The 27,310-nt window shown below is 37.5% G+C and overlaps 1 protein-coding gene across 1 annotated transcript in view; it reads right to left on the bottom strand.

Moving 5' to 3' along the window:
- Positions 1 to 8,169: 8,169 nt before the first annotated feature.
- Positions 8,170 to 27,310, bottom strand: part of GAD1 (glutamate decarboxylase 1) — a 21,556-nt gene continuing 2,415 nt past the window's right edge. Inside the window, exons 3-14 of the mRNA XM_026061419.1 lie at positions 26,738 to 26,828; positions 23,124 to 23,236; positions 21,549 to 21,664; positions 21,363 to 21,442; positions 21,117 to 21,171; positions 19,831 to 19,947; positions 19,606 to 19,670; positions 16,136 to 16,214; positions 14,350 to 14,499; positions 12,269 to 12,376; positions 11,452 to 11,541; positions 8,170 to 9,654 (exon numbers count right to left, since the gene is read on the bottom strand). Coding sequence (XP_025917204.1) covers positions 9,481 to 9,654; positions 11,452 to 11,541; positions 12,269 to 12,376; positions 14,350 to 14,499; positions 16,136 to 16,214; positions 19,606 to 19,670; positions 19,831 to 19,947; positions 21,117 to 21,171; positions 21,363 to 21,442; positions 21,549 to 21,664; positions 23,124 to 23,236; positions 26,738 to 26,828 — 1,238 coding nt within the window. The 3' untranslated portion in view covers positions 8,170 to 9,480. The remainder of the gene's footprint in view (positions 9,655 to 11,451; positions 11,542 to 12,268; positions 12,377 to 14,349; positions 14,500 to 16,135; positions 16,215 to 19,605; positions 19,671 to 19,830; positions 19,948 to 21,116; positions 21,172 to 21,362; positions 21,443 to 21,548; positions 21,665 to 23,123; positions 23,237 to 26,737; positions 26,829 to 27,310) is intronic.

The following is a 27,310-nucleotide window of genomic DNA, read 5'->3' on the forward strand; positions in this document are numbered from 1 at the left end:
ACATGAGTTATGCCCACACAGAGATTTTTCCAGCTAGGTAGATAGATGAATTAGTAGTTCACCCTATAAATCCCAAACTGAGGATGTGTTCCCACGTAGGGATCACTTGTTTATTGAGCTATTTTAACTGATTGTTTTTTACTAAAAACTGAGAGGGGAAGAGGCATTCCTGCTGTAAGTTCAAGTCATGTACATTTTTCTGAGTGTCCAACCAAGTCTCTATGGCATACTTACTGATTTCAGTTCCTTCTTTTGGTCACTTTTCCAGCTTACTGGAAACAGCTCTGGATTGAGCAGCAGAGTAAATGAAAGAGTCTCCAAATCCCTCAAAGACCATCCACTCCACCTCTGGAGTGCTTCCAGCACACCAGTAATTGTACAGTTATAGCAATGTTGTATATAGACAATCAACATGAGGTCTGAAGTCATTCAACAACAGCTAAGCATAATTATTGACATTGCTGTCAGAGACTTCATGGGAGAAAAAGACAACCTAAAATTAGACTTTTGGGGAAGGCGAATTGTAGCAATTACTAGTCTGGTAGCTCTTTTTAAAGTGATGCTGATGTATTCAAAAGGAAGAAATTTTKTTGGGAGTTCTGCGTGTACTCTTGGCATGGGACGCAACTGCAGCACTGGCTCTAATGCTGCAATCCGAATGTGGGGTGTACTCACTCAATAAAACAGAGGGAGCTGTCTGATGGCAATCACAATTCTAACTGCTAGGGAGCCAGGTTAAGCACAAATTAGCAATCTGACTTCTTGTCGCGTGAAAGGGAGGGACGGAAGGCCCTTCCTTATCTTTATAATTTACGTTTGCCTGCCAGAGCCCCCCTGTTTGAGGACTTTCCCTGGGTCAGTTTCGCAAAGTAAAAAGAATAAGATTTTATTAAAGCGACAGATACAACAGGTTCGGAATTGCCGTTGATAAATGCACTTGCTGCTACAAATGTTCTTTCTATGAGCTCAAACTAACAATTAAGCGCTTTCAATAATAATATATTTTCCCGGGTAACGTCCAACGTTTGTCGGAGGCGCAAGTCTTACCAAAGAGGCGTCCCTGTTTGGGGGAGGGAGAAGGAGGCTCGCTCGTCAGCAATCTCCAGTGAGCAGGTCGGCGGTTCAATTTTCTTCCCTTCCAAAAACTTTAGTGAGCTATCCTCTGTTTTATAGTTGCTGAAGGTGGGATGTGGAAGTGCGGCAGACATACTTCATTGGCTAGATTGCCATTTGCGCAGTTGTTGGGGGTATGCCCCCCTTATTTACATATCGTTATGCAGCAAAGGGCGTGATTTTTAATATGGTAAGCAGGGATAATGAGGCTGGGGGTACTATAGGTCAACAGTTAGTCTGTGTGCAGCAATTATTTTTTGGGATGCAACCCTTTGTGGTCAGGGGAGGACCGTGATACCTCCGTATCGCTCCCTCCTCCACCGTGCAGCTGGAACAAACTGTCTGGCCTTCACCAGCTAGTTCGTTACTCATGTTGCAAAAGGGTGATGTGCTTTGGCTGCCACGTACTGTTTTTCCCGTGTGCCCCCTTATCTTTCTCCCTGAATTCTCTCTTGTTCCCACACTTCTGATGACATCTTGCAAAAAGGCAGGCATGATGTCCTTTGGAAGACAAGAGAATAGGTATTGCATTATACTGTAAGATGACAAGGCCAGTAATAAATTTAAACATATAGAATAATTACATTTCACTAGGATGACTAAAAACAATAAAAAACCCAACTCACTGGGATTTTTATTTTCAGTGTTTACAGCAAGGAAAACAAACCTGGTTCTTTTCAAGTAAATAAAATCTCTCTCTTGAAAAATACATAGAACAATTGAAGATCCATAATGATGCAAAAGAGTATAAAGAAATATGATGGCCTTGAAACATAATAGAGCAAAGTACAAGTAACATGCTTGGAAAAAAATCAACCAACATAAATGAATGCACCAAATTATTGGAGCAGCTTACCTACCAGCAAATTAAAACAATACATTTTTAAAAGTCATAGTTAAAACCAAGACAAATAGGTCTAAAATAGCAAGGGTTTGTGCTAACTACTATGAGTAAGAAACATTAACAACACTTTAAAAGTTGTAAATTTTCCAAAGTAAACTCCAACAATTATTAGTAGTCAGCCAGTTTTCTGGAGATGTCAATTCCTCAATACAATGAAACCAAGAGCTGAGCAGAACTAGGGCTGTGCAACAGTAAAACCTGCTTCTGCTAGACCTAGAGGTCCCAGTAACCAGCTACAGAAGCTGTGGGCTCTGATCCTGCAAATTTGGTCCTGGATTGGGCAGGTCTGTCCTCCAGCAGCCCTGGAGATCAGAGCAAGAGAAGGAGGCAGTAACTTGCAGAAAGCTCCAGACCCACTGTGGCTGGCCGGGGGCACAGGCAGAGCCTGACGTGGGGCCCCGCAGGCCAGGCACCAGTAACCCCCCTTCCTCCGGCTGCTGCCGCTGCCTGCGCTCGCGTGGATCAGACAGTAGAACCATCTGTTCTCAAATGAACTAGAATGATAGGCTGTAGAAAGGTACACACTCTTAAGTTAAGAATTTCATGGGATAGAGATATAATCATTCATATACACACACAACACACCCACATACTTTCACAGGTAAGAAAAGATAATTTACTTCTTCCTTCATGGTGTACTTGTTCAGTGTTTCACTTCAAGAGTCTTTGCAGATTGTTCTGAAAAGTCCTACACAAAATGGTCAACATCATGCAATACAATTAAAGTTTTTTCTGATACACACAAAGTATGCATGTGCACATGTCCTTGTATTTTGCATATAAAACATAAAAAGACTAACAAATACACATAAAAAACTCACAGTGTACTTCATCAGTCTGAGAGAATTATATTCAGATGCGGAACAAATTACCTAATAAATAGCAGAAATAAGGTATGTAATGTTTTATGTTCAAACTTTTCTATGACTGTCATTATGAAAAAACACACCATCTTTCTTCAGTACGCAGATCTGCTAAGAGAGCCAGAAAGTTTTTCATTCTTTACCAGTTCTACTCAAAACTTTGCCTTACATCTTGTCTTTTCTTCTAACTGTAATTTTAACTTTGCTTTTTTCAGAGGTCTGATTCTCCCAGATACTCTAATGAAGCCCAAATTGTGTCATGTTGTGCAGCCGTTCTTTTAACTTCTGTTTTCTGTTGGTAGTGGATCTTTTCATTTCATCTTCACCAGCTTACTTGCAGTTCTTGAGTGAGGAGTACTCCAGCTTCATATAAAAATCACCCTAAACACAGTTGTTGCAACTGCGGCTTGCAAAACACTAAGGAAAATATTCAGGCAGATACAATTATAGTGACCTCAGTGAGCTCACTGTGGTCCTAACATTGTATTGATTAAACAGTCTTTGCATAAGCCAAACAAACCTTAGTATTCACACATATGCTACAATAATCTTCCACAATTTTATTTTGGTGCTTTACATTACATTATATACATACTACACCACGAGGATGGACTTGATAAGTTTCTTTGCAGCATTGATTTTTCTCATGCATAGTTTGCTGTATAAAAGTCTGTAACTTGGAAAGTGAATGGTTCTTTAGAAACGTCATCCTACCTGAATGATGCTCATTCTACCCGAAAGTAATCAAAATCAAATCTGTGTTTCATATTATTAAAATCAATGACAGTTCTATGGAGAGAGCATAAAGCAATTATTAATCAGAATTTGTCTGTATCATGAAAAAAATATTTTTACTCCTATGTGAAATTCAAAATATATTCTTATTTTCCAGTATATTTGGTGTATGAAAAAAGAATTAAATATATGTTGACTCGCATAACAATGGCAGGTTACTCCAGGATATTGTCTAAACTTCTGAATCATCTCTTCATGTTATACATTTGTGTGTATGTGTGTGTGTGTATAATGTATGTATGTATGTAAAACACCAAAAGCTTTGCCACAAGAGTTTTACATTCATATAGTTTTTACATGGGGAGAGACTTGTATTCTGAACTTATTATGCTTAATTCAAGTGTGGTTAGGAAAAAATGTATTTCCCCAATGTTATGGCATTCTTGTAAACTTTGCATTTCAACTATTTTATGTTCAAACTCAATTTCTGATGTATTTTAACTTATCTATGCCTCTGTATTAAATACATTGAATTTATTTGATGTCACCACATTATGCATAGCCTTTTTTTTTCAGAATACAAGAATTTCGGTACTTTTTTCCTACCTCAGACTTAGAGTCTTATTCTCTTGTTGTCATGTTAGAACATTGTCTTTCATTTCCAAGAATGGGAAAGATTCATGCAATCAATAACAAAACTCCCGTTGACTTCTGTGGCGGCAGGATTAGGCCTCCCTTGTACACCTTTACAAAGTGAGTCTTACAAAACATTTTTACTTAATGCACAAAATAAAGATGCTGATCTCATTTATTTGTGTTTCAAGGAAACATTTTTGCTGTAAAAGACTGTGTGTTATAATACTTACTATGAAGGTCACTGAACCCTCATTCAGAAGAAAACCCAGCTCTAACTGTAGTGTTCTGCTCTGATAAGCACATGCACAGATTTCCTACTACACAAACTTGAAATGCTTTTTCAGCCAGGTGCACAGGATCAGGTACTGATTCCACAGAGCGTTGTCATATGACTGTGCAGGCTCGTCCTGCTGTCTCTGCACCAATTCTTGCCAGGCGAGGACAGAAGTGCTGATACATAACACTACTAAAGTATTTTTTCAGTCAATGTATTTTTGATTGCACAAAGATAACACAGTTCTGATCAAGTGAAGATTTAAATGTGCTTAATTAACAAACACTGAGATCAGCCAGTGGCATTGCAAAGTGTGCGAAGATAAGCATGTGTGCAAGTCCTCCTGGGATTGAGCTGCATTACAAGAACATTAGTTTCATAAATATATCCATTAAATTAAATTTGCATTTAATGATGTTTTAAATAGCATCTTTTTTACCAGAAGGGCTTGATCTTGTTCCTTTTGCCCATTCCAAAGTTCCTGTTTCCTTTCTTGGGACCTCTGTATGAATGAGTTAGTTAGATGAGGATTTCAGAAACCATACAGAATGATTTTTAGGTTCTCTACTTTTTAGCATTTCTACACAGTACAAATGTTTTGATAACACTACTCAAACCGATCGAGGTTCAGAGCTTGAGGTTCTTCCTCAACCTGTGTTGGTGCAAGCTCTCATTCAATTCACTGCTAAAACTAAATAGTGGCCTTAGGATTTGCCTTACTGTTTTTAATGTGAGGGATAACGTTGTATGGCTTTTGTCTCATCTTCTTAAGGAAACAAAAGAACTCATGAATTATATGAAACAAATGAGACAGTTTTAAGATCAACTTTTATTGAAAAATTAAAACTGGATTGCATATCTTCTTTATAATTTTGACATTTCTTTAACCACAAAACAGAGATTCTGTTTAAAAAAAATCTCTTCATATTTGTCACCATTCAAAAAACAGATTATGAACTGAACAAATGATGATTTTAAAATCCCAGGCTATTCTCAAGGTCCCTGGTTCTGTCTGTCTGCCATGAATGGTAGAATCCAACTATGTTCTCTAGAAAAGGACCTTTAATTATGCAACCAGAATTTTTCTCATTCAAAAATAGCAGCTGCCATTGATTTTTATCTGATGATCACTCTTTTCCAAATAAATTCATCTGATAATAAACACCGCAGCTACACCTTCAGCTGACATCTTGCTTATTGTTTATTTGACCCGAATTCACTCACCCAAAATGCCAGTGACTGTCAGTGTGATTTTAAAGACAGAAGTCACTACCTTAGAGTATATTTTAAACCTCAAAAAAAAAAGTTACTCACCTGTAATTGCAATGCTTTGAATTAGTCACCACTTCCACATATCCAAACTTTCTGATCTTTCACACTCAGTAGTGTATGGATTAAAGCACAGGAAAAGTCCAGGTAAGGTTTTATCTGAGAAGCTGTAACATATTACTCAGATGAAAATTACCTACTGAGAAGAAAATACAGATGAGTTTTCTCACTGATGAACTTGACTGCTCTTTTAAAATTATCTATCCAAGCTGAAAGTTAACATGAGCCCTGTGCCTGTGGAAGGAAGCAGGTAGACCAGGGAAATCCAGTGGCTGGTATTGGAATTAAAAGCTTCACAAAATAACTAATTGCGGGTATCATCTGCCTCAAGATGCAACATTGCAGAAATGTAAGAGAAAATGCAGTGTAGGAAGCTAAATTTAAAGCCCCTGTCTTTAGAGACAGCACCTCTGCACTATCTGTCTCCCTTCTGACACAGGCAGGAGGGTCTCCGTTCTTCCTGTCTAGCTGCAAACCACCAGTGGCAACAGCTACAACCCCTAATTTTCTGACCTCCTAAAAGCAAGATACTCCACTAAATGAAGAAGCAAAACTTTTCGTGAGAAAAACACTTTACATGTGCGGAAGAGAACTGGGTTCTATTTCCAGCTCCATCACAGGACTGTCCAAGCCTTACCATGTGACCTCAGATAAACCGTATTATGCCTTTTCCTATAGTTAGTTACAGGAGACTAGCTCTCTTTACCTAGTTTATATGCTTCTAGGGGTATAAAGTTTCACATACTAGAAATTATTATTATAATATTGAGATGATCTGGATACAAAAGCCACGCAGTCAGGATATTAAGGTTGAAGGACTAAGGGTAAGTTGGGATCTTAGAACTTTAGTAATAATGTTGCTGAAATACCTTAACTAAGGAGGTGGAGGAAGTCAGAAATTTTCACCTAAGAACTGGTTGAGGAAATTGCAAGTATCATCATGTTGCTTGTGTGGAAGAAGCAAAATCCCCCACTGAAGCTAGGTCAGTAGTTAGATGTCTTTGCCTTTGTTATCCTAGTTCATATTGTTTCACATAAACAACAAAGATTGAGATCTTTTGTAGCTGGTCTTTGAGTAAAGCAAAATTGTGACAGAGACCAAACTTCAAGAAGCAGCCTGTGTTTCAAAATGTGCCATACATGTCCTCTTCAAAACAAATTCCCTTCCTACTCCTGAACACAGCTCCTAATGAGAAGCCCTCTAGTTTTGAGGAGTAGCCTGTACCTATAAAGAATGGCATTTAATATTATGGAAGCTGCTACTGTAGCCAATATTCATGCTGACTGCTTCTATGTTGCAGACCTTGGGTCCCATTGCAATGAATTTACATGAAAAATGTTAAGTATTGAAGACATGGTAAGATATCAGGCTTATAATTAAGGAGAGGAAGGTTTAAGACTAAGAAAGCAAGACATGAACAGCTCTGTCATGAGAAAAATAACCTAATAAAAGGAACACTGTACTGCTGAGATTACTGGGGATTTCACGGCATAAAAGTAACAACGTAGATAATCTGTTGAAAGCCATGATCAGAAAGCTGAAAGAGACTGAAAATTTAGAATCATTTTTAGACTTAACTCAAATGATTTCAAGAAAAAGTTTTACAGAGGGTTATGGAAGAGGGCTGAACGGGAGCCCTAGGAAAAGCTGGGAAAGCTGTGCCGTATGGCCTGGCAATTACCACGACACTTTCTTCCTTCTCCCTCTTCCGACGAGCCAGAGCTGTGAGACAGCATCCTCGGACGCAACCAGTGGGACTGGGAGAACAGAAATCCCTCTGGGCCCTTGCCGCCCCTCCCCAGGAGCGACAGGGCCGGCGGGGGCTGCGCCGCTCTCCTGGCACGTACGGGAAAGCCTCAAAGGTGGTGAGCAGGCTGTCACTACACTCCTAAATCAAAGTGTGATTCTTTACAGTTCTTTCATTGAATGTTTCTAAAATTAATTTTAGTGTTGATCTGGGGGAAAAAATCAGCTAATTACTGACTTCCATGGATGATAGCCATAGAATCATGCATGGAAAGATCTGGAATTAGCCTGTCCCGTTTATTGCCATGATAGTCTTTCTGTCAGCCAAGGATTATTGAATCTTCGTTTTGTTCCCCTGCGCTGTCTCCAGTAGGGAGTTTTCCACTTGGTAGTTTTGATGACCTAATCATTAAAACGGACCAAGCTGCAGATGACTCTGGTGTCTGTATTTTGAAAAGCGTGGCCTGTTTGAATTGTTGTGACAAGCCAACTGTATTTAAAGATTCTGAGATGACTTTTGTTTTTATTTATTCTACAAGCTCCAAAATGTGTAGCCGTTTCCATTTCACTGAAACAATGGTGCTGGTTCAGACTCCCACAGAAATGCTATAGACCTTCAGGAATCTTGCCATAGAATTTAGTTAAACAAAATTCATAGAGATTAGTCCTCAAATACAACACAATAACAGGGGCCTTGGTTAGCAACCCGTATTCACTAGAAAAGCATTCAGAACACTGAACAGACAGTCCGACATTACAATTAATAAAACTGAAAATTCTATTAAATTAAAGGGATTTCATTATTTGACATTCTATATACAACATTAGAATTCCTTATAATCAGTAAAATTATCTGTAAGTTATTATTTTAAGGGCATTAATATTTAAATGAAAGTATCAACTAATATTTTTGTAATTGTATTTTTTCTTTGGCTCACAAATACACTAAAATACCATAAACATTATTTAGAACTTCAGTAATATATAAATAGGATACATTACAAATGGAAGAAAATACAAGACAACTCTTTAGCATGGTAAATCTCTGCATATAAATAAGCAAATATTTCATATACCTACAATTGAACAGTTATCTTGCTGTAAAACTATTACATTTAAATCCTTTTACACAAAGTCATTTAACAATAATATACACAATCTACACAAATTAACCTCTAAAAATACAGCAATAATATACCTGTTACAATGACTCTGCTACTATAATCCCCTGATGTGACACTAAAGGGGAAGTACAACTATTTTACTCAAAGGTGCTGTTAGAGATTGCTGTTTTGTATGTGAGAGAAGCACCAACAATAAGATTTAATACTGTTAAACTTTTTCTTTAGCTCCTAGAATCTACATTTTAGAAATATTTCTATATATCTATTTTTACCTGGCAGAAAAATCTGTAGCACATTATCCACATCATTAGTTGTTGAAGGAAAAGTTATTTCTCTTAAAGTGGAAAACATGCTGTGGCTTGGATCTAAGTTCATAACCACTTTATATATATATATATATATATATATGTATATATATATATTTATATATATTTATTTATACTGTACATATATACTGTGTAGAGTTCTTAATTTGCTATTTTAGTACTTATTCATTTCCTGCTGACTATAATAAGCAAGACCAATGTAAGAGTCAATAGTACTTCAACTTCAAGATAATACATTTTCCCTCAGTAAAATTATCTACCAATACATGTATGTTTCAGTAGCCTATAGATTTTTTGTTTAAAGATGTCTCAGGAGTTTGGAGCTTACAGAAAGAGAATTTCCTTAAAACATGTTCTGCAGAACTGGGTAAAAAAATAGCCAGTGCTGGAAAACAGTGAATTAGAGAAATAAATAATTTGACCACTGTACTACAGCTCCTGCCCCAGTCTCTCTATTTCCTCAATGAGGAAGTCAATGTCAGACTTAGTTGCTGCTGGGTTTGAGATGACCATTCGGAAGAAGTTGACTTTATCCCCCTGAGGCTGATATCCAACCATGGTAGTACCTGACTCCATCATCAGTGCTTTGATTTTCGGTGCCACCTTTATGATTAAAAAAGAAAGAAAGAAAGAAAGAAACTCAGAAGCTTTTTCCTCTCTTTTTATATCACAGCATTTCTGAATTTGGAAAACAAAAAGAAACAGACAAATCAGAAAGGCACAAGTTTATATAAAAAAAATCTGTAAAAGAAAAAGCTTGAAAAGCTAAATATGTTTCTAGGATTGGATATTTAAAGGAAAATTAATTAACAACAATGAAATCCATCTTTTAAGAGTTTTTTTTGATTAAGAGACTAATAGCATCATAGAGTATTAGGTATATAATAATTTTAGATATCAAATGTACATATCATTTCTATGTGCCGATTAATTATTCTTACAACTTGAACAATGAAAAATGAATGAAGTTTCTTATTTATAGCCACACTTTCAACATTCAATGCTGCAATATTTGGGTGACATATTAAACGTGCACAGTTCTGCTAGAGTATTTGAAAAGAAAAAAAAGATACAAAAGATTTTATCATAATGAAAGATTTTTCTCTCTTTTTTTGAAAATCTACCCCAAAATCAATTTTTTGAGGACCACAGATGCTTTCCATGAGAATATTACATATTCTCAAAGCCAGTTTGCCAGAAAAAAAAATGATGGAAAATTTTCAACAAGACCTATTTCATAAATAATACTTTCTGTTAGCATAAGCTGTGGAAACCTTCCAGTAGTTCTGCAGTCCCTTTACCTCAGTTTCACATTCTTACTTCCATTTATAAGGAATAATGTTCCAACAGTCTTAATATTTGGTGTCAATGGAGCTCAATTTTGCCATCCAGAACTTCTTTGTCCTGCTTTACTCTCTGCCAGCCAAGGTCATATCTCTGGCTCTTTTACTGTTTTGTAGGATGTTTTATAATATCCTCTAACATTTAAGAGAGTCAAGTCAAACATTTCATCCTTTTTCCCAGTCTCATCCATCTTCCTCTTTTCTCTCTCACTTTTGGCAATTTCTTTATCTAACATGTCACTGGCTTCACCCAGCAATTGCAGTTGTCTTCTGTTGTCTTTCCCCAGGCTGATGCAGCCACAAAATCCTCTACAAAAACCTCCCAAGTTTGCCTGTTCTTCTCCTTTCCCACACACAAAAAAATTGCAACTCATTTTGACAACTATAATTTCATTCTTTTGTCTCCTGAATTTACTTCACTCCACTTCTGTCTAAAATGCTACTACAAAATTAATGTGTTTCATTTCCCTCAAGTCCTAAATACCATGGAAACTTCTCCTGGCTCTGCTTCCACCATGTCCCTACTTTGCTCACTCCATCATTCCTTCAAATAAATTTATCCCCAGATCCTCCAAAGGATATTGATTTTCACTGAAATGCATTAGTCAAATACTGTGAAATCACCCATGACTAACCAGAACATTTAAAATAAAAATAAAGACTTAAGAATATGTAAGTTTCCATGTCCTTTATCTGTTCTAGTATTTTCAAACAACTCCTCTTCCCTTTCCCTTGCTGATATGCTGTCCTGGGCAGGGACCGCTTTGTCTCTAGCTACTTTTTTAACTCATGTACACTTCTGGAACCATACAAGTAATGCATAACAAACAAGAATTAAATATGTTTTGTATCTGGTTCTATAGGGGAAACATGACTTCTGCCACAATATAAATAGGAGAGAAAGGGGAACAGGTATCAAGGTCGTAACCAGCAATTGAACTGATGTCCCAGAACTTGCAACATGTGTCAACACACATTGATGAATTATTTTTGATAAACAGAGTATTTGGTGTTGAAATAGTAGATTGTATTTTTGCATTTAATATAAACCTCATACCCTGTGTAACTTTTCTTTTCTCTCATCGCAGTCCGGCATGCCCTTGAGACTTGGCGGAATATACCAAAAACATACGTTTGTGTGCTCAGGCTGCAAAAAGAATAACCAAACACATACATCAATAAACCCAGTAATACAGATTACTTACACTAGTATGCTAAAGGCTAATCAGCAGCATATTTTAGCRCAGACATGGAAGCCCAAGTATAGTATTAACATTGCTATTTCTATATGTTAGAACAAAATAAATGCATTATGGTAGTGCTATTTGTATTTGTCACCTTAGATACCATATTAGTTGTCCCATTTACAATGTTTTAGGGTGCTAATGAAGCACAAATGCTTTTCACCTTCATGCAGTTTTAAGAGGAACTGCTTTCCAGGATCCCAGGAAGGGAAACACAATTTTCCTTTTCTTATAAATAAAGAGACAGAGTATATTTATTATTCTATCAGCCAAGGGTTTATGCAGTGGCACTAGCAACTGAGGATATAGCAGAAATAGCAGGTTTACAGTTATGTATGTGGCAGCATCTGGCATCCCAGCATGAGTAGATTGTATTAAGGTAGTCTTAATGCCCTAAACTGAGAAGTCCTCTGAAGAGGAGAGAGAGAGGAGATCAGCCTGACACTTACAGTACGAAACCACATCCGTTTGGCCAAAAGACTGCCCAGAGATCAATAGTCACGTTATTCTTTGGAAAATAAGAGCAGCAACTCAACACAGCTGGGTGAAAAATTCCGAGAAGTGTCAAGACTGTTTTCAGAATTCCATAGATTTGGCTCCTACTCATAGGTTAGGTGAAAGAAAACTTACCTCTCCTTCAAAAACCATCTCAAATTCTTYTCTGTTTTTGATTTTAGTATAGAGATATTCTGCCAGTTCCAGGCATTTGTTGATCTGATTTTCAAATCCTACTGTACCCTATTTTAAAAAGAAGGTAAGTATTAATTATATGGTTATTTTTCCTTTTCTGATGCAATCATCCATTCAGATAAGCTGAATATATAAACAGGCTCAGCCATAAAGTGAAACATTTAGCAGGATTATTCTTTTCCAATTTAAATCAGTCACTAAAAAGTGGCTACATCTGTCCTAACTATAATTGTTATTTTGATTTTGCTCTGTTTTTAAGAGAGTTTATTATGATAATTAAAAGGGCTTTTGATATTTTTAATAGATTATTTTTAGCTGTTTTTTCCAACTTCCAAAAATATCAAGAATATTAAGTGTTAGCTTCCCAGTTTTTGCTGAATGGCTGTGAACATGGAACCAAAAGTAATTTGAATGGGTCAGAGTGGGGAAATACCTTATTTTCACTAGACCATTTGCAAGAATTTTGCATTAAAAAAGTAAGCAAATAAAAGCCTGCAATAAGTTTGTTAAAGTCATTTGCCCACCTGCTTGATCTTTTGTAATACATGATTTTTTGTAAAATCATAATCCCAGAAAAAGTAGATGAATGTTGATGTTTCTCTTGTAAAAAAAAATTAATAAAATTAGAAAAACAAAGGTTTTTAAAAAGGGATGTTTTTGTACATGAATGAAGAAGTAAAAAAGATGGGTACAACCACTAAATTATTACAGATTTGGGGTAAGCTCTTTGTACCGAATGAAATGTCTAAAAGTAAAGTTACAGGATAACTTTTGGGCCTAGGCTCTATTTTCTATTATGAAGACAAGAGTATGATTCCCTCATCGTGGTTAGTGTTGATATTTAGAAGAACAGAAAATCTACTTGTGTTTGATGGTGTCTGTAGTCAGCACATGATAATTAGAACCATAAATTACATATTTCAAAGTTACAAGTCACAGTCCATTACTAATTTGTCCTAGGTGGAGTCAAATGGCTGGATTACAGTACCAAAATTATTTATTTTGGAGGAAGAACCGAGTCCTAATTGAAATGTACTTAGCCTGGTAACCAAACCTATGCTGATCACTGAAGTAATTAATCATTACATATATTTTGTGTATCTGGATACTAAAGTTCTGTGTTTCTCTTTCTAAAGTATTTTTTAAATGCACAGTAACAACTCCAAAATCAGTCCATTTAAAAGTAATTGTGTATCTACATTTCTGTTACTTACTTCCCTCAATCTTCAGTAATGAGGAAATCTGCATGAAGACATCTTTTATCATCACAGGTTATCTACTATTGCTGTCTAATTCTCATTCAAAGTCAAAAATCATCTTWTGACCCTATATTTTGCCATTGGATTTAATCTCAGTTTTATAAAAAAAGATTAGACTGTTGTCAGGTTACCCAGCTGGATTCACACTTTGCCAGAAGAACAAGAATAATAGTAATAAGATGACTGCAGATAAAGAAAAATGAGATGTGTTTTCTTGAATACATGAACCATCATCTTGTAAACACGTATGCTTGTGCTTAACTTTGGCCATCCAAGCATACCACAGTTGTGCCAGGGAATCAACTGTTAAATCATTAGATAGGCAATTCCCTAAAAAGCAGGCTTTGTTTTCAAAGTTGCCAATCAAATCCGTACAAAGAAATATAGGGCTGGGAGGACCCTCTTAAGTCATCAAGTCTATTCTGCTGCTACTGCAAGTAACCTGCCATAAAATACTGGTGTAAGTGTATAGAATCACAACAAAAGACCATTTTGATGTTCTGCCCTTGCTGCTTTTACTGCAGGACTGTCCTTGAACTGCACTCATCTAGTGACTTAATGCTTTCTTCTAATTTCCAGCTGAGTTAACTGATGGCCAATATTGCTCTACAGCTTAAACAGCTCTTTCCTGACTTGATACTTAGCTACCTCTGTGTTTAGAGGTAGTAATTAAACACTTTGTTAAAAAAGTATTCTGTTACATGAGACTTACAAATGAAATAAATACATTTCTGATATTAGAACTGAACTTTTATTATTTACCTTTGCCTTCCACATCAACCAGAATTTGAAAATGTCCACGTGTCGCCCACACTGTATTGCCTTATCTCCAGTGTCATAGGATATATCGTACTGTTTGTCTTGCTGGAAAAGATATCCTGCACACATTTGATTGCAACCTTGAAGTATACCCTATTATAAAAAACATGTATTTTAAAGTATATTAAACTTATATGGCGCATGTTCATCTGAAACTACATGCATTAATAACATAGAAGGATTGCATGTCAAATATATACAGAATTGTTCTTTAAAGGGCCAGGTTATGAAACACTGACCTAGTTTTGAGAACCTGATCCACAGACAATTTCATAAGCTCACTTAGAAGACTCTGAGTAGTAAAACATCCTCAAATGAATTTGGATTCTGAGTTTTCCATACTAGCTTTGTCCGCTTTACTTTGTAAGGCTGTTGGGACTTAAGACTGTATTTTTAAGGCTTACATTTTTGATATGTTATTATACACTAGAACAAACTTATTGTCTCTCAATTCAGTATGTAACTACAGAAAATGAAAAAAAGTTGAAAGCTTCAACTTCATATATTGTCCAGCTGTATGCCACTTTACATTAGTAATACTATAAGCACAAATGAGCTAAACTGGACTTTTTTTGCTTAAAAATATTAAAAAATAAGCAACTAACACCCTCCCCCCCCAGGAGCTGCTTCACAATAGCTACTTTTAAAATGATGATCCACAGACCAACAGAAACTTGTGCATTACTTCTAAGGGGTCTACGAGGGAAAGTCAGAAAAGCAAATTCCTATATGCTACATAGAAATCTTACACATATGACATTTCTAAAGCAGTTCGCATCTCCCCCAGAATACCTTAGTGGCTTGTTGAAGAAGCTCAAAGACCACTGTTATATCTGATAAATACAGAAAATGCCCAAAGTTCTCATACAGAGAACGATTTTGCCAAAATCCTACAATAGTTAGCATGGAAAGCATGCATGCCACTGAAAAAATGGCTAGTGCTTCCCACCAATAGATCTCAAAGTGTTTAACAAAGGAGAGTAAATATCACGGTCCTCAGTTTAGAGATGGGTCACCCGGAAGCCAGTGGCAGACCCAGGGCTGGAGCCCCCAGCTCCTACAGCCCAGCTCTACACACGGGCACCATTTCCTCTGCAACTCAGCTCCCCAAGCAGCGAATGCCGTGCTGGCAATTAGCAAACAGAAACAGTTCCATTCACAGAAAATGTAACTTCTTTGATTATCTAAGGAAAATACAGATCTTAAAAGAATTAAGACACCAGTCTTGCTTTCATTGCAAGAAATTCATAGCATTTCATTCACAGAGTAAAGCCTTAAAAATACATATGGACTCCTAATAAAAGCAACATGGTTTCTTTTCAACTGAACTGCAAAACTTCTAAACCACTGTGTAAGGTAAAATAGTTGCCACTTGCTTAAGTGGTCTAAACAGTGTAAAATTACCAAGACAGAGGGTATACATTCAGTAGGTCATAGGAACAAAGGGGCAGATGCTCAGATGAAGTATATTAGCATAGCTCTAGTGTTGTCATTAGAATATGCAAAGATACACCAGCTGAAGATCTGGCCCACAGAGTCTTTGACCAAGACCAGAAAAAGAAAAAATGACTTCCTTCTTCCCTAACTAAACACAATATAAATCCACACAATTATTCCTTCCAAAAGAAGTTTATGAAATGAAATAGCTTTTGTACTACTCCCTTAAAAAGTAGGGGTTGATATTTACAATTTCCCTTTTAACTGCTTAATTATTAAATACAAAGCAGACCTTTTCCCGGATAAGAATGGCAGAACATTGTAACAACACTCCCATCATCTTGTGTGGATTCCAAGTGACCGAGTTGGCTCTGCAAAAGAATTACACATTCAGATAGGCCTGAGAAACAAAAACTTAACCTGGAGCAGCCACCTTTGATTTCTGCTTTCAGCTGGAAATGTATGGAGCTTTGACCAGCCGTTTTCACTATGGAGGTTATTACTGTCTCAGATGTCTTCTTTCCCAGCTGCACTGTCCAGGAAAGGAATTTTCCTGGATTAATATTGCAATGTCAGATTTTTGATTAGTTTATATTATTAATAATACCAGCTAATTAGTGTCAGACTATGCTGATTAGCTAATATTGTAACTTCATCCCCAGAAGACTCCACTTCTAGAAACAGCTTTAACAAACTAACAAAAACGGTTTGACAGGTTGTATCAGTTCAAGGTACTGACTGGAAGGGACAGAGAATTAAGGGGACAATCTGAAGCACCAGGAAAATACAATTCCTCCTTGAATAGCTGCTGGAAGAGTACAAGGGAAAGGAAGAGACACTTTTAATGCTTATCCACTTTTCCAGTTAGAGCCATACGAGGCCTTTTCTGTATTATCTTGTCAAAACCATGGATTGTTAAAAGACTATAAAACTTTATAGCACATGCCTACTCTTCTGTATATGAAGTTTAAAACTTTTTATGTGTAAGCACAAATGGATGCCCAAGATCACTTAATTTACTGGCCAAACAGATGAGATGTTCTGTAATTTTAACACACTATCCTAGACAGTTTAATGGTGATGCTAAAATAAATGTCCCAACTTTTTACACATCTAATGACCTCTTCATTCTAGGTCATTAATTACCAAATGTCCTTTTGAGTCACTGTGCTTTCTAGAGAAGGAAAGTCTATAGTTATATATTTCACAGACTTTGCATGTGTTCATACAATACGTTTGAAAGAAAATTCAGAGAGATTTCCTCCTCTCCTACATGCTCCTCTCGGGGGCACAGCCAGAGCCACAGTTCCTCTATCCAGGGCAACACAGTGACTCCTTCACCCCAGAGTCTGAGGTTCACTAATCCTGCAAAGGGTCTGGATGCGATCCCAGCCTCTGCCTGCACGAGGTTTGACAGCAGCATGCCTCGGCCACGAGAATGGCGCAGGCTGTGCTGCACCTCAGGAGCTCACCATCCCTCTAAAATCTGCGTGGGCAGTGCAGACCAGCAGGTACATAGCTCAGCTGGTGCCTATTTAGAAATAGGCTTAAGAAATCATTTTCTTTTCAAAAACTTAAGTGGTAGTTCACAGGGAGTAGGCAAGAAACAGGAATTTATGTAACAGCTCATTTTCTTTTAAATGAGAGCTACGGTCTCAGTTGAGCATATTTATTTAATTTCAAAGTTCCAAGCAAAAGCAGTTTGAAGTAGTGTTCCCAGGGAACATTTGGTTTATTTTAACATGAAGACATCATTCTCTGTCCTGCACAGCCAGCCAGAGGCTATTTTAGCACAGGCAATTCGGGTTCTGTACCCATGGCCCTGTGTCAGGCCGTATATGCCCATGTTTCTGGGCAGGCCAAGTCCGGCCTGAGTGTTGGTAATAGATCCCAGCTGGGGCCTGTGACAAACAACTGTGCAGTGTGTGCGGGCCTCATCCAGTGTTTGGAGATCACTGCAGCTGATTAGAAAAGAAATAACATCATGCTTCATGGCCTGCTGTTTCCAGTCATTGCTTGAGGTTATGGTCTTAATTAGCACCTTTGGGCTGACCTCAGGCCAGAAGAGGTGTGCCAAACCATTTTGACTATACCTGCATAGGTTAAGGAAAACATTTTTTTACTATTGATTCTGTATTAGACATGCTGCCATTGCATGAGTGACTGGCAGGTCGGACTGGGCAGAGGTTTATGTGGTTCTGCTACCTCAGAGCTAGCACAGCACCACACACTGCTTTCCCAGCACCAGAAGGGTCCACGTGTTTTTCTTCTTCCTTGGTTTTGGTTCAATCCTTCTTCACTCCCCAACCCATACCATTCTTTAGCCTATACTTTTTCTTCACTTACTGTATGAAATGCCYGCAATGGGAAAAGATAGCTTCCCTTAAGGAGGAGCTTTGCTCACTGTTCTCATTTCATACCTTTACATAGTGCCCACATTCGACACGGGAGGCTCAAGGAAGCAATTTGATGCTAATTTGAGAGTACATGGGTAGAGTTTTTTTTCGAATCTCTTTTGCTTCTCCTGGAAGCTGAGATATCTGCAGTGATGGTAAAGGTTCCACATTTCTGGTTCTTCAATGCTTTTCTGATTTTTATTCAGATGGGCAGCCTTTGCGGAAATCTAGAGACCAACACACCTGTTGGGTTATGGACATAGCATCTTCTACCGACTAAGGTCCTGTCATCACTGGATATGAGAACATGTGTGCACAAGTCTACTCACAACACATGGGACCCCTCCTGAAGTTTGAACTGTAAGGGCTGAGGTGAGGGCCATGCTTTCACTCTGTTGTCACTTCCAACACAAATGTTGCACCTTTTTAAATTTGGTTCAATTAATTGCTTAATAAAGGCTGGCTTCTGGCCTCAGTGGGTAGCTTGGTAACCTGGGCTATGTGTTTTGGTGCACCTAAATGCACTCTTTTCTGCAAACTGCTCTCTGGCCTCTACAAGAGCTTCCTGCTTGTTTCATACAATCCCCATGTGGCAGCAGCTTTGGGGCCCTTTCACATTGCAATGCTGTGAGCATCTGTGACCCTGTTTCTGGCCTCCCTGTAAGCTTCCTCAGCCCTCTGCCTGGCACGGTACAACTGTACCAGCTCTGTTTCTATCAGAGTCCTTTTCACCCCTATAGGGGCTAAAAATTGCTGCTAACTCAGTATCTATCATGTGTTCCTCTCTTTGGTGTGTCCATATGTTGGCTTTCATTTACAGAACTTTCGTTTTCAGACAGAACACAGGTTTTTTATTTTCTGAAAATGACTGCAGATCTCTTTCAGGAGAGAACCTCTACAAATTCCCACAATGTTGTGGCTTCACATCTGTAGGTCTCTGTGCACAAATGCCTTCTTTGTATTCCTCCTTCCTCACTGCTATTTTCAAAGCCCTACATTTCGTAGTTTTTCTAGCCCTTGCACCTTGGTTTTCTCAAATCCATCTTCACCCATTTGCAGACTTGGGACTCGTTCCAAGCTATGCCTAGAGCAATCTCCCTTCCTTTTTGGCAAACAATATGCTCGTTCCCCTTCAAATCTGCTGAAAACTTACCTTTCACTCAGCTGTACCTCTTCTCAGCTGTTTTCTTCTGCAGTATTATTTTAATCTTCCTGGTCTGAACCTCTCCTGCCTGTCTTACTTTTGTTTAATTTACTGTTTAAGCTCCTTACTGCAGCGAAGTAATCTTTTCATGCATTTGTGAAGAGCCATGTACCCCATAAAACTGCTAAAATAATAATAATACTAATAAACAGTATGCAGTACCTTTCTATTCCATTCAGTTTATGACGATGCTTTTGGGACATTAAGAGTCCACCTCCCCAAGCAGCCTGGAAGAGACAGAAAAAAGAAAAGACTCACTGCTTCTGTTGGAAAAGCCTAATATTTTAATTTACTCTGGATCTAATAATAAATGTTTTAATTCAAGATGAAACATGTGAAGAAGAATCCTCTTTTGCCTGAATAATAGTACTTTGTTCAGCTACTTACATCTACATGGAGCCAGAGGTTGTATTTTTCACATATGTCCGCAATCTCCTCTATTGGATCAAAGGCTCCATATACTGTTGTGCCTGCAGTTGCATTTACATAAAGAGGAACATATCCCTACAATATAAATAAAAATATTAATTAAATACAAAATACAACTGAGTTCAGAAAAAGATGAGAAAGTCACTTTAGAAATGTTGCTGTCCCACTTTCCCATCTTAAAATGTTTTTCTTCCCATGTGAAAGACACCCGCCAGCAACAGTAGAACCTAACAAACTGGATAGGAACAAACTGGCGGTGTTTATCCTACTGTAACCTCACAAAATTGGCTAATCAGAAGACAGAGTAGCATTTTGTCTAATCTCTTTCAGTTAGGAGATTCAAATGTTCTGGTAACAAACTAACAACAGTCAAGTAAAGCTAAGGGACTTTTATAACAGTATAAAGGCAAATTAATTGAATATGATTTGTAAGTTGTGATTCAATGATCTAAAGTTATTCCTTTTGACTTTATTTACCATAAAGAGAACAAAGCAGAACAAAACAATCCAAAACAAAAGCAATGAATGTGGAACTATCAGATCAAAGCAAGTCAGTTTTGAATTAGATGAAATAAATGTGAACTGCAACTTTAAGGAATGCCCAAATGTAAAGAAGTTAAAAAAAAATCTTAATTGCTCTAACTTTGGTAGCTCTATACAACATTAACAGATTTTTCATTACATTGATTCCAAAAATAATAATGAATGCCTCAAATAAAAAAAATTAACTTACTGACTACAGTTACTGATCCTGCAACCTCACATTTGAATTCTACGGGAATTTTTAGGACTAACCTCAACTTGAATTTTCAATAGGTTTTACTGAACTTTAAAGTTTGACTAAAATTAGTTTCAGTTTTACTTTTTAATAATCTTTTTCCCAAACAGAAAGTTTATTCCCAATACTCCCAAACAGAAATTTCCAGATACTTCAGATATTTCCAAAAGATATTTCCAATCCAGCAGATATTTCCAATATTCCTGAACAGAAAGTTATAAAAGAAAAAGAATTCAGAAAATACAGATGTGGGTCAAGAGCTTAAAAATATAGGGTATTTAAAGAGTAAATGGAAACCTTAGCAAGATACAAGGATGATTCCCTAAAAAATACATTAATATATAATTAAGCAGATGAAAATATTATTTTAACATTCTTGGTTAATGTTAACCCTCAGCCTTCAAAGGGAGAGATAACACATTTTATTAACACAAGCATCAAAGCACTAATTTTTAGAAACACAAACCTTTTGTTTTGCTTCCAAAATTTTGGCCTCCAAATCAGCTGGTATTATTTTGCCTCTGTAATTATTGCAGAAACAGAAAGACAAAGAAAATTAAAGACTGCACATAGAAATACTAGCTACAGTTGAAATAATTTAATAGGATTTTCTCAACAGGCCATTAGCAACTTGACACACTGTACTGAACCAGTCTTTAAGCACAATAAAACAAATTTAACAGATGAACACGTTTAATATATCAAAACTTACCTTTCATTGCATTTTATCAAAATCACATTGTCTGTTCCAAATCCAAGGGCAGCTCCAGCTTTCTTTATTGAGTAGTGACTCTGCAGCAAAACATATGCATGTTTAATAGCAGAGCAGTCATTTAATGGTGAAACATCTTCAAAATATATATCAATAAATTAACAATTAGCAGTATATTAAGCTCACATGTTCCGAGGTAAAGAGAACCAGTTTAGGGACTGCACCCATGCCTTTTGTTTTGACTTCAGGGAAATACTTGTAGCGTGCAGCCATTATGCTGTACATATTGGAGATCGCTCCTCCTGTGAATGAATGAATAATAAAATAGTGATGATGAGAAAAAAATGCATATTAGACCAAAGACAAACAAGTCTCTTTTGTGTTATGCAGTGAAAGTGACAGTGAACTATGAAAGAATAAATCTCTGAAATGCATGGTTACCCATCTAGACAGGATAGGGACAGACCCTCTGGAAGGTCATACTGATAGTCAGAATTTCCAACTATTGTCTCTTCTAATTGCTAATATTTTTGTAACACATTCCTAAAGGCATCCATTTTCATTATGCTGCCTTTGCATGACAGCTTCTTGTTAGCAAGAATAGCAGAAACTTATCAAATTGACTGGGACTGAAGAAATGTCACATGCTGGTTGGATTTATCCCATCTTATCATAGATGTAGAGATGGATGTCTAAAAGGTAGATTTCTACATCTGAGCTAGTAGTTATCCTAAGCTCCCTTTGTAGTCAGTTAACAGAAAGAGATACTTTGTAGGCTGATTCAGCTAACCTATTTTTGATATTTATTTTTGAAGAAGGTTAATTGAGGGAAAGTGTCTATTTCTCTTGATTTACTTACAAAAAGATCCAAGGATAACTAGCTCAGTTGTACAATGCAGACATCAAGATTTAATAAGACTAACCTCATCCATAAAGTCTAAGAGAACTTATTCCTCTAATATTTCTTCACCAACAAGAACACTGGGAAAGATCTTCCATATTTTTCTTGCAGATGCAACTGGCAATCAAGTAAGTGTGCATTTATGGATTTTAGGCTGACTATTCCAAAAGGATGTGGAATTTGTCCTTCATCCTCTGAAACAGCACGTTTCACCCCCACAAACCCAGAAATCTGGAGCTCTGTTAGGTGCTCGTGTTGTCTGCACACAGGCCCTAGGGCTTCTATATGGTTTCCAGGTCTTTTCTGCCACTGCTGACAGCCCTTATATTGCCTTCATGGGGTAACACTTTGGCCTGCTCTTCAAAATAGTACTTTGGGAACTCAATCAGATTTCTGGGAAAATTATGCCACAGGAAGCGACCAACACCCTGTTGCGCTTTACCCRACTGTGTGCCCAAATCCTCATTAACCATCAAAGAAGTCAATACGTGATTCTCAAGTGCTGTTGGTCAGCAGGGCTTGTGGTTGCTCAGCAGCTCCTGGCATGAGGCATAAGAATAAGGCTTTTTAAATGCCTGACTATGTACCAGAACACATAATCAAGTTTTAAAATGTTGGACAGGTTTCTGTATAGTCACAATACATAGTCATACCTAAAGATAAAGATCATTTTCTTCAACTTTTTGTGCTATGTTTGAACAAAATACATACTTCAGGTGGAAAATTCCTACTTCTAAAATTCTGACATGTCATTTTGTGTTGCAGATATTTCATGAAGAATGTGGGCATTCAGCCACAGCTTATGTTTATTTTTACTTTTGAAGTTTTGATCAAACCACCAAGAGTGAAGCGCAACCCACCAGGTGAGAATATTCCATCACCATCTTTATTTGACCATCCAATAATCTCTCTCATCTTTCGAAGTGTGATTTGCTCCATGAGGACAAAAACAGGGGCAATTTCATATGTAAACCTGCATGGATAAAACAACAACAAAAAATTAAATACAGATTCCAAAACACACAATGAATTCCTAGTCTGTGATTCTTGGTGAAAATGCTTAAGATTCCTAAAAATTTTCCCATAAATTGTAGGTCTGATATTGCAAATTTTTACTCAAGCAAAGAATCCTCAGAAAGACAATATTGGCAATATTCATCAATAAAGACTACCACATCCCCTCTTTAGTAACTTTTCTATACAGCCAACATGAGACTTGTGCTCACCATCATAGTACTGGTCATTGTTATGCAAAATTGGACTGTAATGTATTTGTTTTCCAGTGTGCCAACTTCACACTTTTGGAATAACATATTGCCAAAACCTTATGAAAAAAGTGAACTTTGCCCAGCTAACCTCGAGCAAAATTAGAGATATTGAGCTAGGGCTTCAAAGTCTAAATACAATTAATTATGTGGATTTATTCTGTTGATCTCCAAGGACAACTTATTTCTACAATACGATATGATCAATAGCTGTCAAGAGTAATTATAAATGATGAATTTCTAATTACCAATTACAACAAACAAGACAGCAGTCAACTGTTGTATCCACTTAATGAGGCAAACACACTGCATGGTCTAATATGCCATGATGTCACGCACAGATATACGGATGGAAAGTGACAGTCATACAACCATTTTTGGTGATCAAGGTACATGGATTAATTGCTACTGCTGTAGATAAGCTCGGCTTGCCGCACTAAAAAAAATTTTTTTTTGAAGCACAAAGAAACTAAACAATCAGCCTGGGATTTCTGAAGTAATCTGCGAGAATAACACACCCAAACACTTTGGATCTGACTGATTCTTTAAGTTTTTCATTTGAATAATCTGGCTAAAATCTGTGCACTGTCTCTCTACTAATACTAAAATGACATTTGGAGAATAGGAATGGCAAAATTTAAGGAGATAAGCTGTCTGAAGAAGGTAACGTGTGGCTGAAAGATCATCTTCTATTTATATCTACACTGGTTAGTCTAAAATAAATTATTAGCTTTTTCTACAAATCTTGCCTATGTCCTTAGTTCATCACAGATACGATACCACTATTTTTAAAACATTTAAGATTCAATAGCATTTTTTTCTAATTGTTGCTATTTCTAGTTTTGAAAGGTGAAAATACTATTTATTTTGCTTTTTAAATGATCAGAATTGTCAGAGACAGCCATTTGAACAGTGATCTGGAATTCAGGCGTTGCCAAAAATTACAGAAAGACAAAATTAATAAACCAGTTGGTGTCTGGTTTCTCAGTAGCAAATCTTCTCAGTAGCAAAATCATAATAGTGGATTGTTTTCTTTTTTCCCCACACTGCAAGTCTAGGATATTTTCCAACCTTTACTCAGGCAGAATGACCAACAGAAGTCAATAGGAACTCAGCACTGTATAAACCACTGTAACCTAATACAAGATGTGTAAGTCAATATGATTTTTTACATCAGTTAAAATGCATTTTGAATTTTGTCCTGAGAATGTACACACTGATGCCTACATACTTCCTGGAAGATTTAGAGGCTTGAATGAAAAGCATATAGCTTTTGGCAAGTTAAATAAAAAACAAAAAAACCCCACTATTTAAAATAAAATGTCAAGTTTTCACAGAGGAAATGTTGAATATACTTAACACCAAACAAAATAATGTTTATTTATTTTGTTATGTAATTATTTTCTGAGTCTCCAAAGACTGACCAAAAAGAAGATTGTGGATGATTACAAATGATAAGGCCAATGCAGCTATGTTAGATGAAGGCTATGGTTTTCCAAATCTCATTTTGCTGAAGAACACTCCAAATTATTTGTTTTAAACTTAAATGATTTTGAAATTTTCAGTAAAACATAGAAAATGCATTTGGCATGGCAGAAACTCTCCTACTTCAGAACCAATCTGATGAAAAGTCCCAATTAGGTTTTCCATACAGTTACAACCTTTACAGTTACTTCTAAGAATTAACTAAAATGGATGCAAGTCTCATCTCTTTACTAACAGAATATATGAATGGGTTTTTTGGTAGTGCCCAGGGCTGGCTTAATTTTGCTCTCACCTAAAGGCAGTACCATTTTTATCAGGACAAATCATTTTATCTCCTTGTTCTCCTGTTTGCCAGTATGTAAAAGGAACAAACATAAAGCACTTTACATAATTTGTACGTTATGTTTGCATAAGCATAAATGCATAATACTGATACTATCAGTATAATTTTCTCCTCTGGGCTAACAGGGGGCACAGAGAGAATTTCTGGATAGCGCTGTCCCTCTCTAACCTCAGCTGGCTGCTGCCTGGCTGAGGCGAGCACCCCACGCCACAGATCCCTCGAGCTGGTTGACCAACGGCAGCTTCCAAAAATTACACCTGAAAATTTCCCTGAAACTCTTATGCTAGTGATTGAGCTGTGAATGCCACACAGATACATTATTTCTAAGCCTATATGGGAAGCTTATTATATTTAATTTGATATATTTGCATGACATTTAAATAACATTTCATAATGACAATTTAAAATATTAAGAGCCACTGATGTTTTGATTACTCAAAACTCATCGGAAACAAAATACTTATTTTTTTAATTGTTCACAAATATTTTAAGTATTGTTTATATGTATAAAAGAAAAATGGCAAATGGAAAACAAATTCCTTATCACAGTCTAGTGCTACTGTCATGTTACATGCTTGTCTAGCAGGTTAGAACAGCTTCTAGATAAAGGTCAGAACCTGCTCTTCTGAGCTGAAACACTGCTCAAAACAAATAATATATTCCCCAGAGCACAAAGAGTTGATCTGGCTATTTAAAATAACCTTCTCTGTCAGTTCTTTGAATCATATTTTACAAACATCTTGCTTTAACTGTATTTGTAAATACTGTGTTATTTTAAAACATGTCATATTGACCTTGATTTGCTGGGGGGGGGGGGGGGGAAGAGAGAGCATTATATTATTTTCCATTTGGTAAACCCCATACAAAAAAATACCGAAATTTCGTGCTTGCAGAAAACTATTTTAAACATATGTTCTTGCTTAGAGCATAAATGCTCCATACACTTTACAGAACTAGCTATTTAACAATATACTCTTAAAACCAATCAAAGAAAAGTAAAGCAACCTCATCAAGAAAGAATTACCCTTTGGGAACCGAATAAGTGGGTCTCATGTTCTTAATAATGATGGCAATACTTCCAAGGTTATCATAGTCTCCCGCAGAGCCAAATTCGGTTTTGGTTATCATATTTGTGCAATTTCCCTGATCTCAAAAGGATAGCTGAGATGTTAGCCAAGATGTTAGCCAAAAGAAATGTGGCTATAAAAAGCAGAAGCAATGGAGTACTATATTATTAAAAATTATGAGGTACTTTTACAGAACTTCAGAAATCAGATTTAAAGAAGAAAATAATAGCTGTCTATCACAACAGACGTCTAGCACGATAGGTGCGACCCCTCTAGATACCGAAGGCAGGAGCGGGCAAGGGGACGCTGCTTACATGTTGGTGTTGGCGGTTGATGTGAGCCACTCGCCAGCCAGGCCGATGATATCCAGTCCCGTGGAGAGCTGGTTGAAGAAGCGGGGGTGACCTGGAAGGGTGAGCGAGAGCGGCTCAGGACAGCCTCACCGCTGCCCCTCAGGCTGCGGTTTTAACCCATCCAGCTGTTCTGACACAAACCCCTGCACCCAGGAACGCGCTTTCAGCGACGTTTGCAGAACAATTCCTCTCTCTGCGGAGACCCTTCATGAAAGTGTCGCTACGAACTGGAAAACCCCTTTGGCTGGAGCAGCCGCAGGCCGCGGCGGGTGTCTCAGCCGAGCCCGGGCGCTCGGGGCCCCGCGGCTCGCCGGGCGCACAGGGCACCGTGCTCGGGAGCAAGACCTACAGGTTTGGGCTACATTTGCATTTGAAGGGGAAAAGCGAGGAAGGCTCATCCGCTTGCCGCTGGCCCGCAGGGGTGAGGGAGGGCCACGACAAGCGCGCCGGCCTCGGCGGCAAGCGGGGCCGCGGTCGGCAGGTGCCGCGGAGGAGCCGGCGCCGACGGAGGCACACGCGGAGCGGAGCGGAGCG

Source organism: Apteryx rowi, unplaced genomic scaffold (assembly GCF_003343035.1).
Source record: "Apteryx rowi isolate R43461 unplaced genomic scaffold, aptRow1 scaffold_180, whole genome shotgun sequence".
NCBI lineage: Eukaryota > Metazoa > Chordata > Aves > Apterygiformes > Apterygidae > Apteryx > Apteryx rowi.